The sequence below is a fragment of the Misgurnus anguillicaudatus genome, chromosome 12, assembly GCF_027580225.2.
Source record: "Misgurnus anguillicaudatus chromosome 12, ASM2758022v2, whole genome shotgun sequence".
NCBI classification, from domain to species: Eukaryota; Metazoa; Chordata; class Actinopteri; order Cypriniformes; family Cobitidae; genus Misgurnus; species Misgurnus anguillicaudatus.
Window position 1 is genome coordinate 4,100,524 of NC_073348.2, and position 11,977 is coordinate 4,112,500.

Consider the following 11,977-nt stretch of genomic DNA (forward strand, 5'->3'; position numbering starts at 1 on the left):
CATATTAGGAGGAAGGGAATCTCCCCATACGTCACTTGACCGGTACTGATCCCACTTCTGACACCACTTGTTAGAGTGTACCGGCGGTGAAGGTGTAAAGTCAATGACAAAAGAAGAGTATATCCAATCCAGGTGTTTATTTTCGTGCAAAAATCGTGGTTCCCAAGCAAATTGAAAAATATAAACTGACAAAACTAAGCAAACCAATAAAGAAATAAAAATAAAAATATATATATTTATGTATACGTATACAGTACGTGTGTATTTTGACTATGCCCGTATCTAGGCCCAGAAACACAGTACTTCCATATGCAACAAAAAAAACCCTGCACAAAATGGCTACCAGAGGCCTTTTATAGAGTTAGGCTCCTCCCACTTCTGGAACATACCATGTGGTATTTTATAAAACAGCATATAACTACACAAATACACAAAATAAACAGTATTAACATGTAGCAAATGCGCCAAACTATTGCTCAGAAAGTAAATTGCAACATTGCAAACAGAAAACCATGGGAAATCCTAGTTTTCCAAATTCCCCCCTGTGATGTCACTAAAAATGGTAGTGCCCTTCCTACTGGGCAAATGTAAGCCTTTAAAAATGGCAGCTTTAGCTGCACATGGGTTTGGCCATTGAAAAGTCACAAACAATGTAAGTACAACAGCGTTCTAAATGTATAGGTGCAGTTGTTACATGGGGAAATAAACTGTTGTTTGTAAGTTTGGTGAGTTTTCTTTGTGGTTTGCAACTTATAACAAAACATTGAAACAAAGCAAAGGGCTACAAGGCATATGACTCTACATTAACAAAAGTAAACACAGTTAACAATCTATCATATCTGATGTTATTTTGCCGGCATCTAGATTGTGTGTGTATAATGATGGAAATTGTCCAGGTGAGTGCATGCATTTCAGCAGTCCTTTTAAAATATAAGTCATAGGTCACAGTTAATCTGTGACACACATAATCTCTTGAAAATCCTACCAGGGTATCAAAAGCTTGACTGTCTCTGAGGCGTAGAAAATATGTGTGTTACTCATCATGTAAAAAATAATGTGTCCGTTGCGTTATGTGAACCTATGTGCATCATGCTTCATGTCAAAATACCTGCCTGCTGCACAGTCATTGAAAGGGTTTATGATAAGATGCTGATGTTCAGGAAATACTCCAAAGACCCCAACTTAACACTAAACTCTAATTGCATATGAGAATAAGTGAGTATCTGGCAAAAGTAAGGAAATACACACACCCTTCCTGTTTCACTCAAGTTTTTTAAAAATTATCCATATAAAATATTATTTAAAAGCATTATGAAATTGTTTATGTATAGTTTGTGGTGTAACTCAGTGGCGGTCGGTGACTTCTTTTTCATGCATGATGCAAAGCTCGTCACAATTTTTTTTAAGCCCATCATGTGTGTGGCTCGTCATTTCAAAATATGTGTTTGGCGCGTCATGTGAACATATATGCTTCATGCTGACCTATGTCAAAATATATGCCTACTGCAGACCCCTCCAAGGTTTTTATGATAAAAGAGACGCTGACCAAATACTTTAACACTTACTTGCTGTGGGCATTGGGAACATATCTGGTTGCTTTTGAGCCTCTGCATCTCTACTACCTGTATCAGAAAACACTTGTTAAACTTCAAACCTTTATGAAATCCAACTGCAAAATGCACACAGGCAGTGTTGGCCGATTGGGTAGACATTTTCCAGTCAAAACACTTTCCAACACCTGCCCGAAAAATGGCCAAAACATTCAGTGCAAAAAGAACACTATAGCATGTTATTGCCATGTCAACCAAAGTTTATAAGGTTTCTGTGTACCTCCTTAACACCAAATAGTAATGATGACAATATAAAGTCAATTTCCCAGCTGGGAAAACAATTCAACAGGAAAATGCTTTAAAACATGGCAAATACAGTAAAAGAGAATTAGTAAAATGACAAAAATTTCCAAAACTGCAAAAAATGACTTAGTATTTTTGTCTTCTTTTTAACAACAAATATAAAATTTAAGTGAATTTGTGCTTAAAACAAGCTAAGAAATAGTAAAAATGAAAAAGTAAACTTATTTCGAGACATTTTTTCTTATTTCATTGGCAGATTTCTTGTTTTAAGAACTAATTTACTCAAAAGTTAAATTTTTTTGTCTAAAAACAAGACTCATTTTCCTAGGTCAATTGGCTTATCAAGAAAATACATCTTAATTTAAGAATTTGTAGATATTTTACTTAAAACAAAAAATACTAAGTAAGAAAGTCCTTTTTTGCAGTAAAACAGGCAGTAATATGTATTATATATAGGGATACACCAAATCCAGAATTCGGATTCGGCCGAATAGTAGACTTTTTGACGGGGTTCGGGTTCGGCCGAATCCTAGATTTTTTTTCCACCGAAAAAAAGGAACCCTAGGCTTGCACTATGCTGGTCGACGTCACGTGGCCGTTGATTACAAACATCGGGTGCTGACGTGGAGATAAGCTTTTCATTCTGTGAGCCTTAGGGGCGGTTCACATTTCACAGACGCACCTGGAAAAACGAGCCTGTCGCACCGCATCACTTACATTATGCATAGGCTTATGGTAATTGTCAAAATAGTTTTTCCCACCTTTCCTGGCATAATGTTGCCTATCCTTTTTTATTAACAGTTAAAAATTAATAATACACTGCTGTGGATGTTGTTTACTTCATTAATGTGTTTTACTGTGTTAATTGAATTAGGATGCGAGTAGGATTTGGTATTCAGTTTCGGCCGAATCTTCAACAGTGGATTCGGTATTTGTCCGAACCCGAAAAATCTGGATTGGGTGCATCCCTAGTTATATATCGTCGATGCCCGATGAAACTCACGTATGTCCAAAACGGTTACTTTTCAGAAAGTGAACAAAACACCGTATATCAAAAGCAGTTGAATGTAGCGTTGTCATACTTGGTACGGCATATTTACATGTAACCATTTTCTTGCCAGTGTAATGATATATTCCACATTTGACCAAAATTGAGTTTAAATGGACATGCGTGCATATTTTACAGTAACTGTGGTCAATACGCGTTCTTCCGATCATTAATTAGAATGGCCAAGTCGCGTTTCGTATTGACAGATGAATACGCTCAGTTCATTAAATAGCCTACGTCTTAGTTAAATACGCTTACTTTATTTAATATTAATTATACATTTATTAAATGTCTCTTGCAAACTATTAAGGGACAATGAATCAATACACTGACATGGTAATGCTAGACAGCAGGGGCGTCAGTTTGTATTGAAAAGTGGTGGGGACAAAAGATCAGATAAAAACATTACTGCAGGACAGGAAAAATATTGAATAACGGCGCATCAAAAATGGGCATAGCGTAGGCCAGTCAACAACAAGAAAATACTCAGCATAAAACCCTCAACAATGTCGACTGCACACATGTAACAGTCCCTGCAACACCAGCTCAACCGAACAGTGCCAAAGCACCATACCATAGAAAACAGCAGCGCTTTTAGTCAATGATTCAGGCATGAAAACGGGTCAGGGGTGAAAAAGGTGAGAAGGGCGCTCGAGGGGCGATGTGGCCTCTGATGGGGCCGCGAGGTGGGAGAACCCCCCCAGAATAAATATTATGGGCTCATTAGGGAACATGCTGTAACTTAACTTACTTATTCTTCGGGCATGTGATTGGCCAAGGACAAAGAAAGGCCAAGGACAAAGAAGAAGTAAGGAACTCAACATCCCTCCACGTGCGCAGAAACAAAATTCCCACCATAACATACATGACCATTATTTCAATTATTTAATTCTGACGAACAATTTAGATTTAAAATGTAAACATTTGACTAGTAACAGAAACTAAATTAAATGGGTTGATAAATGTGGAAAGCTGTAACAAGTAGAATTCCCTCACTATTTTACATCTGCAATAATTTTATTTTGCCATAATCAGACCATCAGTCACAAGGCCATACAATTTTAAGTTGGCCTTGCAATAGGGTGGACCTGAAGGCCTACATCTAATTTAAAATGACTTAATTTTACAATATAGTACTGGTTAAATGAATTACATTATGGTTTTTGAGTCATGGGTTGAATAATTTTCATATAAGCAAAAAAGTGATGTGGGAAAATAAAATAAGAACAAATCAAGACATTACAAGCATATAAAATAGAAATGAACAAAGTTACAAATAAAGTAAGATCTAACATTATTGATTAGGTAGAAAAACAGTATCAAATTAACATAATACTGTTTTCATTCTATAAATTAAATATAATTAATCTTTTTAAAGCTATAAAAGTGATTTTCCTTTTGTCTTTTGTTGTTTGATTAACATTATGACTCAAACATAAGCATTTCTTATAAGACGAACTGCCCCTTTAACACCGGAGAAGCTATCTATACACTGATGCATGATCAACCAATAAACTAGATAGAAAAGTTCGTCTGAACAAACTTTATGTTGGCTTGAGAAAGCCTAGTCTGAGAGTAGAGTTTGACAACTAAGCATGAAGTTGATTTAAGATGAAGTTATTATGATTTAACATGAAGCTAGCATGAATTAGCATGAAGCTCAAATGATGCTGTTAGCATTATTTTACATGAAGCTAACATTATTTAGCATGATTTTACATTTTCTCTCTTTTTATTCCGTCAGAAATAAAATTCACTGCTGAACAATAGTCACTATAGTCAAGAAGCTTTATTGTCCTCTATAGCAGTGCAGTACACAGTAGGCTAAATTATGTACTGACTTTTTGAATTTTGACATTTGTGTCAAAATAAGAAAATAAATTTTAAAGCAGCAGTCAATATGTATGTTGTGCCAAAGGAGATATAAGAAAAAGATAAAGATAAATGATCCACAGTTTAACCCCGACAGACTGGTGTTGTGCACCCATGAAGTCTGGGTATTTTGAAATAAACATTCAAAACTGTGGTTAAATAAAAGTGTACATTACTATTATAAATTATGTTTTATTATACCACGGGTCTGTTGAATGCTGCATTCTGATTGGCTGAGAAATGTTCTATGGGTGTTGATTATTTTTCTGTAAACCGCACACCTAACTTTTCAAATGTCTTAAAAATAGGCACCAGAGCAATGTTTGTGGTAACCGTGTGTTATGATCCTGTTCTGTGTTTCCCCTGTGTTGACTCTTATTTTGAAGTCCTGTCCATGTCTACCATATCTGTAGTCCTTTGTAGTTCTTTTGTTCATTGGTCTTTGTGTTGATTGTTTCCCAGGTGTGTCTTGTTATCTTGTTACCCATGTGTATATAATCCCAGTGTCTCAGTTGTCTGGTGTCGGTCGTTGAATGTGTAATGCCTTGTTCCTGTCTGTGTTTGCCTGTGCCTGTTTTGATTGTTTTAACTTTAACTTAAATAAACTCTGCAATTGGATTCTCAGTTTCTGCCTGCTTGCTTAAGCACCAACATTACAGAACGACCGACCACTATGGATCCAGCAGACATTCTTTTTTGTTTATGCCAGGAGGATTCCCCAGTTGAGGAATATGTGGAAGTGTTTTTGGACCTCGCTAACCAAGTGGATTTCGGGGATAAAGCATTTAAGGACATTTTCCGCCTGGGGCTGGAGGACAATATCAGAAATATAATGCCCAATACCCGCGAAGTTGGGTCTTTCACGGACTATGTGAGCCTTGCACTACTGTTGGGCGGGTCCTCTCTCACCGTGACCAAGGTCGAGGTGGACGGCGCTCCTAAATATTTTTTTTGGGGGGGAAGTAGGCATCGGAGTCCAAGGGATACGAAGCCAGAGCAGCCACGGACGCCTGAATGCACTACGTTAATCCTGTCTAGTCCAGTCCTTTGTATGCCTAGTGCTGAGCCGAGTGAATCTCCTGAGTCCTCCGAGCCGAGTGAATCTCCTGAGTCCTCCGAGCCGAGTGAATCTCCTGAGTCCTCCGAGCCGAGTGAATCTCCTGAGTCCTCCGAGCCGAGTGAATCTCCTGAGTCCTCCGAGCCGAGTGAATCTCCTGAGTCCTCCGAGCCGAGTGAATCTCCTGAGTCCTCCGAGCCGAGTGAATCTCCTGAGTCCTCCGAGCCGAGTGAATCTCCTGAGTCCTCCGAGCCGAGTGAATCTCCTGAATCCTCAGAGCCGAGTGAATCTTCTGAGTTCCCCGAGTCCTTTGAATCTTCTGAGTCCCTTGAATCTTCTGAGTTCCCCAAGTCTTCTGATTCCCCTGAGCCGAGTGAGTCTTCTGATTCCCCTGAGCCGAGTGAGTCTTCTGATTCCCCTGAGCCGAGTGAGTCATCTGAGCCGAGTGAGTCATCTGAGCCGAGTGAGTCATCTGAGCCGAGTGAGTCATCTGAGCCGAGTGAGTCATCTGAGCCGAGTGAGTCATCTGAGCCGAGTGAGTCATCTGAGCCGAGTGAGTCATCTGAGCCGAGTGAGTCATCTGAGCCGAGTGAGTCATCTGAGCCGAGTGAGTCATCTGAGCCGAGTGAGTCATCTGAGCCGAGTGAGTCATCTGAGCCACATTGGTCAGCTGGTGTGGTCACCCTGAAGCTCCAGAGACTCGTTTTTGTCACTAAGACTATGGCCAGTGCTGAACTGTCGGTCTGTCCCAAGATGGGAGTCCCCAAGCTCCTTGCCCTCACTGTCTGGTCCGAGATGACTAAATGTGAACCTACTGCCCTGCCTAACCTGGCCCAAAGGGCCTCTCTCTGTTGTTCTCTTCTACCCAGGTTCCTGATACCACCAGCACCACCCTGGTATCCAGTCCCTCTCTGGCCTCTGGCTCCGCCCTGGGTTCCTGCTCTGCCGGCTCCGCCCTGGGTTCCTGCTCTGCCGGCTCCGCCCTGGTTGCCAGTTCTGTCGGCTCCTCCTTGGTCCCTGTCTCCGCCTGCGGCTCCGCCTTGGTCCCAGCCTCCGCCCGCTGCTCCGCCCTGGCTTCCTGCTCTGCCGGCTCCACCCTGGCTTCCTACGTCTCCTTGGCTCCGGCCTCCGCCCGCGGCTCCGCCCTGGCCTCCTGCACTGCCTGCACCGCCTTGGCCTCCTGCACTGCCTGCACCGCCTTGGCCTCCTGCACTGCCTGCACCGCCTTGGCCTCCTGCACTGCCTGCACCGCCTTGGCCTCCTGCTCTGCCTGCACCGCCTTGGCCTCCTGCTCTGCCTGCACCGCCTTGGCCTCCTGCTCTGCCTGCACCGCCTTGGCCTCCTGCTCTGCCTGCACCGCCTTGGCCTCCTGCTCTGCCTGCACCGCCTTGGCCTCCTGCTCTGCCTGCACCGCCTTGGCCTCCTGCTCTGCCTGCACCGCCTTGGTCTCCTGCCCTTTGGTCATTACAAACACCTGGCCCTCCGTCCCTCCCCCGGTTCCACCTCCATTCATCCACCCACCTGGACAATTTTGTTGTTCCCATGGGAGCGTCTGGAAGCCGCTCGTAGGGGGAGGGCTCTGTTATGATCCTGTTCTGTGTTTCCCCTGTGTTGACTCTTATTTTGAAGTCCTGTCCATGTCTACCATATCTGTAGTCCTTTGTAGTTCTTTTGTTCATTGGTCTTTGTGTTGATTGTTTCCCAGGTGTGTCTTGTTATCTTGTTACCCATGTGTATATAATCCCAGTGTCTCAGTTGTCTGGTGTCGGTCGTTGAATGTGTAATGCCTTGTTCCTGTCTGTGTTTGCCTGTGCCTGTTTTGATTGTTTTAACTTTAACTTAAATAAACTCTGCAATTGGATTCTCAGTTTCTGCCTGCTTGCTTAAGCACCAACATTACACCGTGGTATAAGCGGAATAATTGACTCCGGTCCTTTGAGTTATTTGAAAATAATGCACACCTGCTTCGCGTCGTGCCGCATTACCACCTTGGTGTGCATTATTTTCTTATAATTCAGTGGCCCGTTGTCAATTATTCCTTACGTAATGTGAATTAATATTATTGCGACAATATTGTGTGTGTTGCATTTTGCTTTTATATTTTTGCTTTGTATTAAGGTTGGTGAATTTTACATACTGTTGGATAGATTATTCTGCATCAATGTGTTATATTTTCTTAAATAAAAAAATAAAAAATCTGTCACCATATTTATTTTTAAAAGTCTGATAGGTCTTAGCTGTTGTGTCGTGCTGACAAGCATAGTGGGTGGGAACAGCAAATGATGCACATTAGACTAGAAAGTCTCATTTCAGTTCACCTTGTGGCCTTCTGCCATCTTCAAATATCGAGCCTTGCCTTCAAAGACCGTGGTCTTAAATGGATCAAGCCCCTGAATTGGGATGCACCCTGTGACTCACTTTAGGAGTCAGTCATGACCACACCCATTGCGGCATTACAAATAAAACATCAGAAATACCACTTCATTTAAGAAGGCAGAAAATTTTAATGGCATACTGGATAAATCTACAGGGACAAAAAGATAATCATCCCATTAAGGAAGTCCTGAATGACTGTTGGGAAATTCTAAATGGAACCGGAAAAGGCTAGATAAGAATGGGTTAATGAACTTGGTCTAGAATCAATATCGTCTGGACCAATAGTGGCAGTATTTCCAATTCCACCCTGGATAGAAGACAAACCAGAAATAGACATACTACATGAGAACAGAAGGGAAATGAATAACGCGATCAGTTTAATTACATATGTAGATGATTATATTAAAAATGCATATTATTATTTTTTTCGAATTTATACAGATGGATCAAAAAATTCATATACTGGAAAGATTGATGTGAGAAAAGTAAGGTAGGATGAAATAATAATGGTACTAGAGTGGGTGTATGAATTTAGACCTAATAAAGTACTTGTATGTTCTGATTCAGTGGCAGTCATTTTGAGTTTACCATCAGGAAACAAATAGAACTGACATTTTAATTGAAATCATGATTAGGTTATACAGTTTACAGCAGATGAATATATAATAGTTCAATTTATGTGGGTACCTGCACATGTGGGAATCAGGGTAATGAGGAAGCAGACAAAATTGCCAAAGAATCAATAATATGGCAGAACTAAATAAACACTACACTCATTTGATCAGAAGAATTTTTATTTTATTTTAGAAGCATGTAATAAGAAATGGCAAACGTTTTGGGATTCATGTCAAACAGGACGACACTATTACAAGGATCAAAAAAATAAAGAAAATAAAAATAACTAAATCATACATTACACATTATAGGGAAACACAATACAGGCCATTGTGATGTGTGTTTAACAGAAGAAACTGTAACATGTTTTGAAGATATGTAAAGAAATAGAAAGAAGGATTCTAAAGGAAGAATTACAAGCAATAGGATCCAAGGAATTCAATATATGTACCTTTTTAAACAACGGTACAAAATCAGGAAGTCAAATGTATGCAATTTTCAGATTTATAAAGAATAGTGGGTTATATAATAGGATATAGAAGAGGTAGATCATTCTATTCACACTCCATACAGTAGGTGGCGGTATGCACCTTGTTGGTTCGCAACCCGCCATTAAACCAAAAGAAGAAAAAGATGAAGCCATCCATTACTCATATGCGCAAGGTATACAGTAGGTGGCAGTAATACTCATAAGGAGTGAGCGGCCATTAAACGGAAAGAAGAAGAAGAAGAAGAAGATGATGAAACCACATGCACCACGTGCACGGCCGCAACTACCAAACAAATAGGTATGTAGATGTTAAATATTGCATTACTTTTCTTATTTATGTGACGTAAAAGTAGGGATGCACCGAAAGGAAAATTCTTGACCGAAGCTGGATAAAATTAAAGCCTCAATCGAAGGCCGAATATGTTTTTTCCATTATGCCCATTTTCTCGCCATTGCACAAGTTACATTCAGAATGTAATTTTTACTATATTTATTTCACATTATTTAACATTGTTAACATTCCAGGTGTAGGGCATTTACACCTGGTCACTAGGTAATATCTATAGATTGTCAAAAACTGTTTCAATTACATGCGACCACATAAAGTAGTCTTAATTAAACAGATATTAACCCTCTGGGGTCCGACCATTTTGGGACACTGTCAGAGGTTCTGACATGCTCTTACATTTGGTCTTTTTTCAGTTGCTTTAAAACATAATAATGGCAAGTGTCTCATACCACTGTGTTCAGCACAAACTGGGCTAAAATATTATATGAGCTACATGTATGTACATGTTTGTATTTTTGAGAGAAAAAGGTTTATGCGTGGTTTTTTAAAAAGCTAAAATTTTAAGTCACTGATATAAGTCCACAAAACCCATACTAAACATGTTTTAACAAGACTTTCCTAAACAGAATCTAGTAGTCTAGCGTTTTTTCTTTAAAATGATGTGAAAATCATCCTGCCTACTCATTCACATAAACCAGTATATTGATTTAGAAATTGTAAGACACTTTTTGTTTAGAGGGGCCGTATGCGAGAAGGATTGATTGACAGCTAGCAAACAAAGGCTCGCATAATGAGCTGCATAATGAGCTGCATAATGAGGGAGGAGGGAACTACAGTAAAGAATGTGAGGACAAATGAACATGTTTGTTTGAGGTTTATTAAGAAGTTAACAATATAATCAAAATAGAAATGAAGGTCAGTAGGACCCTATTCAAAAACTTAAAGGTGTAGCGGAGGATTTTCTCGAATTTTAGAAAAGAACCGCCTTCTCCACTTTTTTAAAAAATGCAATTGCGCAACACTCCTGATCGACAACTAGGAAGACCAATAGTCTTGATGATCCACCCGGGAAAAAAAATCCTCCGCAATACCTTTAACTTGTATAAGAAACTGATAAACAGCAGAGCTGTAAACTTCATGTGGCTCATGTTACCATACAACTTTATGTCCAAAGAGTGTGAATATGTTTTTCCACTTCATAGTTTACTGATGAGAGGGATGCAGACCTGTAAGAGAGTTATGAACAGCTGTTAGCATAAATTGTCCACAGAAATACCCTTACATACATAACTGATGGGTAAATGATACTGTAGCACTTGTAACGGTGGTCGCCTAAACTTAATATACTGTATAAAAAAAACATGCCCTAGGCGGGTTTCGAACCCGGGTCTACCACATGGCGGCCTAACGCACTACCGCTGCGCCACCATTTGGTCACGTGATTGGTGTCTTTCACACACCTAGGTAGACTGGCCAAGGTAAATTTATAATTGAAAAAAGGCGAGTCTCCGTGTAAACAATGCGGAGCTCATAATAAAACGGTGTCGCGTGTAAAACGCAATGTATGGAATGCGTTGCATGTAAACAATATCATATTACAGCAGACCCCCCCAGTGAAGCATTACTCAAAGTTGCCATGAAGGATACGAAAGTGTCTACTGTACAGCATGTAACAATGAAATCCGCGATTACGTGATCACGCGTACTCGTTTGTAAATAAGCATGTAAACATGGAATCTTACAGCACACACTTAAAAGACACAGCAGTGCAACATTACTCAAAGTTGCCATGAAGGATACGAAAGTGAATAACTGTGTCTAACACTGTACAGCAAACAATGAAATCCGCCATTACGTGATCACGCGTAAGTTACTCGTTTGTAAACAATGCGAACGTTTTTCAATCCGAGGCGTGCAGTCTGTTGAGGTTGCTTATGTAGGCTGAACTGCACAAGCCATAACATATTACATGATAGCAAATATAAATGAAGACAAATGACTTACAGTTTCTTCAGGAATATATCCGCCTCCATTGCGCCTTCCATTGTCCTTCTTCTTAGGTAACGTTAAAGATAAACGCTTCTCTTCCTCAATGTCCAGACATAAATGAAGATATTCCTCACGTGTGTGTATAAAGTTTATAATCCAAACATGCGCTAAAGTCTTTAAATCTTATCAAACATTACGCTTTGCTGGTTTGAACAGCTCGTCTCTTCATTACCATGTCAACAGCGTGTGGGCGTGACCGCATTAGAGATAATGAGCTCAGCCAGGAAAAACGGTACTCTCTTTACTTCAATGCAGATTATATAAACAGGAAATATTTGTTTTTGATAATAATTAGCTTGTTTAAAAGTAGACATTTCAGGCTTTCTTT

At 40.0% G+C, this 11,977-nt stretch overlaps 1 protein-coding gene across 3 annotated transcripts in view; it reads right to left on the reverse strand.

The window, feature by feature from the left end:
* Window positions 1-967: 967 nt before the first annotated feature.
* LOC129446011 (uncharacterized) overlaps window positions 968-11,977 on the reverse strand; it is a 47,621-nt gene continuing 36,611 nt past the window's right edge. For all 3 annotated transcript variants that reach the window (XM_073873788.1, XM_073873787.1, XM_073873786.1), the window contains exon 8: window positions 968-1,622. In XM_073873788.1, the coding sequence (XP_073729889.1) occupies window positions 1,555-1,622 (68 nt within the window). In that variant the 3' untranslated portion in view covers window positions 968-1,554. The remainder of the gene's footprint in view (window positions 1,623-11,977) is intronic.